The sequence below is a fragment of the Rhea americana genome, unplaced genomic scaffold (assembly GCF_003343005.1).
Source record: "Rhea americana isolate MKP2758 unplaced genomic scaffold, rheAme1 scaffold_1177, whole genome shotgun sequence".
NCBI lineage: Eukaryota > Metazoa > Chordata > Aves > Rheiformes > Rheidae > Rhea > Rhea americana.
In genome coordinates, this window is record NW_028185236.1 from 1,421 (window position 1) to 4,876 (window position 3,456).

The following is a 3,456-nucleotide window of genomic DNA, read 5'->3' on the forward strand; positions in this document are numbered from 1 at the left end:
TCCCGCGCTCGCCCGCGGGGCAGCAGGGATGGGCCCGGGAGCACCCGCCAGCGGGCTGCTCCGGTGCACCCACGCGGGCAGCCCTGCGCCCACGGCGCCGCGCTGCACCGGGAAGCCACGGGGCGATGCAGCAGGTTGCAGCGAGGGCGGGTGGCAGCTGGTGCCTGGTGGGTGCACGGCACTGAAGGGGTCCCTCCCCGGGGACGGCAGGGCTGGAGCTCGAGGGGCACGGGGAGAGTGCCACCCGGAGCAGGGTGCCGCGGCGGGGAGCGGCCGGGCGGAGCGGCCCCGGCACCTCYGGGTGGCACCTCCACAGCCCAGCTCCCGATAAGCAGCTCAAAGTCCGGGTGGTGCCAGGTGCCGTCACYGGGGCTGGGCAAGTGGGGTGACAGCGGGCAGGGCGGGTGCCTGCACCCTGCAGGCCCCGCTTCCACCCTGCGCCCCCGAGCCCACCCGCAGCATGCCCGTCCCGGGGAGCAGGGTGCGGGCAGCGGGGCACCGCAGCCGCGGCGGGGGGCACGGCGGAGGGCTGGACCCCCYGCACGCAGAGCAGCACGGGAGGGCAGCACTCACTAGCTGGGGGGGCTCCAGTGGGAGGATGATGAGGATGAAGGCCAAAGGCTCCAGGTTGACCTTTAATGCGTGAGCAGGCTCCTGGGGAGCGTGGACCCACGGTGAAGCTCGGGCCCCGAGGCCAGGGCCTCCTGGGGGACGGAGCCCCCCCCCCCCAGCACCCGGAGGAAAGGGCCCCGTTTCTCGCTTGCCTGCACCCCCCAGGCTCCCCCAGCTCCTGGGGGCCCAGGAGTCCGGGCCAGAGGGGAGGCTGCTGCAGCACGGCAGTCACTGGCGGGGCAGGCGGGCAGGGGGCCGAGGCCACGCGGGGCAGGCGGGGAGCAGGGGGGTGCCGGGAGGGGGACGGGGCCCTGCTGCCCGCCGCCGCCCGCCCTCCGCGGTGGTGCTCAGAGGCTGCTCTCGTCCTCGTCCTTGCCCCGCAGCCCGTTGCCGGGGCTCAGCGCCAGGCGGTTGCTCTCGTTCAGCCGCCGCACGCGGTAGCTCTCGTAATGCACGTTGTGGGTGATGTCCTTGAGATCCTGCAGGTGGGACCTGCCCGCCGTGGCAGCCACGGAGACCGGGATGGAGGAGGCGGTCACGCACCGCTGCCACCGTCCCACCGGGATGCCCCGGCGTGCCCCCCACCCTGCCCTCCCTCCCGCGGCACTGAGACGCGGGAGGCCAGGCACCCCCACGCCGTGGGGCGCTAGGCACCGAGCCCCCCCTGTCCCCGCGCGGACGGGGCCACATCTCACCGGATGAGCAGGTCCCGCAGCATGGGGAACTCGCAGTGCGCCGGGTTCTCCACTGCAAGACAAGACAGAGAGCGCTTAGCTGCCCGCGCGGGCCGGGGAGCGCCTCCGGGGGCAGCCCGGGACGAGCAGGCGCGCAGGGGACTGGCACACGTCAGCACGTGTCTGGGCGCCCACCCCGAGCAGGGTCCTGCTGGCCGGGGGCACCCTGTGCCGCCACGCAAACGTCCCCGCCAGCGGGGCTCTAGCAGAGCCAGAAGGGCTGGTGGTGCCAGTTTACCTTCGATGATGCCCCACTTGGTCTTGCGGCCCAGCACCCGCTTGCCGTTCACCTGGTGCTCCTGGTCCGCCCCCACCACAGCGAACGGGATCTTCTCCTGCCGCGGCAGAGGAGGGTCACCAAGGGTGCTGCCAGCTCCAATCCCCTCRTCGCCACCCCATCGCCTTCCCATCCCTCACCCGAATCCTGTCGTTGAGAGACCTGTCGTCCGGGTCCTCATCAAAGTCCTCCTGCGGGTACACGCTGATGGTGTGGGCCTTCAGGTCCTTCTGGATCTGCAGGACACGGCGGCTTGAGATGGCCACGGGCCAAGGGCGCCAGGCAGCAGGAGACAGAGCACCCTGCCCACGGGCGCCAGGGCCAGGTGGGTGCGCATGGGGCAGGGGAGCCCACGGGAGATGCCCTCACCCGTTGCTTGAACTCGGCCCGCTCCTCCAGGGTGAGTGTGTCGGCCTTGGCGATCACGGGCACCACGTTGACGATCTTGCTGAGGCGCCGCATGAACTCCAGGTCGAGGGGCCGCAGCCTGCAAGGGAAGCCYGGCGGTGCCACGGCGGAGCCCCCGAGCCCGAGGTCCCCCGTGCCCCGGCTGCTCTACTACCGCTTGGCCCCGCCAGACCTGGCCAGGGTGAGGATGAGGAGCTGGGAGCGCAGCCGTGGGTGCCTCCGCAGCCAACACTCACCAGTGGCCCGTGGGGGGGACGAAGTACACGCAGCCGTGCACCCTGGTGTCCGGGATCTTCCTCTTGCGCGTGATGAGGATCTCCTCGCGCAGGTACCTCTCATACTGCTCGTTGATGTATTTGATGATGGGGTCCCAGCTGGCGGGGGGCAGAGGGGAAGGTGGCGAGGAGCCCGGGGACGGTGTCCGAGCAGTGCCCGGCACGGGGGRACAGCAGGATGGGGACGATCCCGGCATGGACAGCCTCGGATGCGGACCACAAGGACCTGCTCCCGGAGCGCGATGGCCCGGAGCCCCCCCGGGGTGGCGATGCCAGCGCCGGCGCCAGCCCCTGGCTGCGTCCCCACGACCAACCTACCAGTTGTCGTTGTTGATCTGATCACCGAATCCCGGCGTGTCCGTCACCGTCAGCTTCATCTTCACGCCCTTCTCCTCGATGWCTGGCAGGGCAGAGGGACGCGGGGTCAGGGGCCGCCGGCGGCGGGGAGGAGCGGCGATGCCCCGGGTGCCCCGGGCGCGGGGCGGCCCTACCGTGGGTGACGGACTGCAGCTGCACGGTCCTGGGGATGCGCTCCTCGTGGCCGGGCTGCGCSGCTTTGCGGCTCACCTTGGACTTGAAGAGCGTGTTCACCATGGTGGACTTGCCCAGGCCGCTCTGCCCTGCGGGGAGCCCGCGGGGACGGTGAGGGACGGCCGCGCAGGCACTGCCGTCGCCCCCTCCTCCGCTGCCGCCGCGAAGCCGGCACATCCGACTTGCCGCCCGCGGCGAACTCCCGCGGCAGAGCGGGAGCAGACGGCGGGATGCGCCGGGGCGGCCGAGCCGGGGGCAGCGGCGCCTCCCGCCGCCTCCCCTCCCACGGGCCAGGCTCGCACCCAGCTCCCGGCGAGCGGCTCCCGCGCTGCCGCGTGCCAGAGCTGCCGCGCGGCGGGCGGCGCCGAGCCGGCTCTCCCGCGCTGGGCGCGAGCGCTCACCTACGACCATGATGTTGAACTCGAAGCCCGTCTTCATGGTCTTGATTTTCATCTGCTCGAGCACGGCCTCGATGCCCACGTAGCCAAAGAGCTCGCGGCCCCCCTGCTCGGGCTTAGCGGCGGGAGGCAGCTCCGCCGGCGGCTCCATGCCGGGCTCCAGGCTGCTCCCTGCGCGGGGCGGCACAGCGCGGCGTGAGAGCCCGCCGCCGCGGGGGACA

At 72.7% G+C, this 3,456-nt stretch overlaps 1 protein-coding gene across 1 annotated transcript; it reads right to left on the reverse strand.

The window, feature by feature from the left end:
* Window positions 1–871: 871 nt before the first annotated feature.
* On the reverse strand, window positions 872–3,419 carry LOC146600728 (septin-12-like). Its single transcript, XM_085318855.1, has 9 exons — window positions 3,239–3,419; window positions 2,798–2,926; window positions 2,625–2,706; window positions 2,268–2,405; window positions 1,993–2,110; window positions 1,764–1,859; window positions 1,585–1,681; window positions 1,308–1,359; window positions 872–1,104 (listed from the first exon to the last, which is right to left on the reverse strand). Exons 1-9 carry the CDS (start codon window positions 3,384–3,386, stop codon window positions 960–962), a joined length of 1,005 nt encoding a protein of 334 aa, XP_085174981.1. The 5' UTR covers window positions 3,387–3,419; the 3' UTR covers window positions 872–959.
* Window positions 3,420–3,456: the final 37 nt, after the last annotated feature.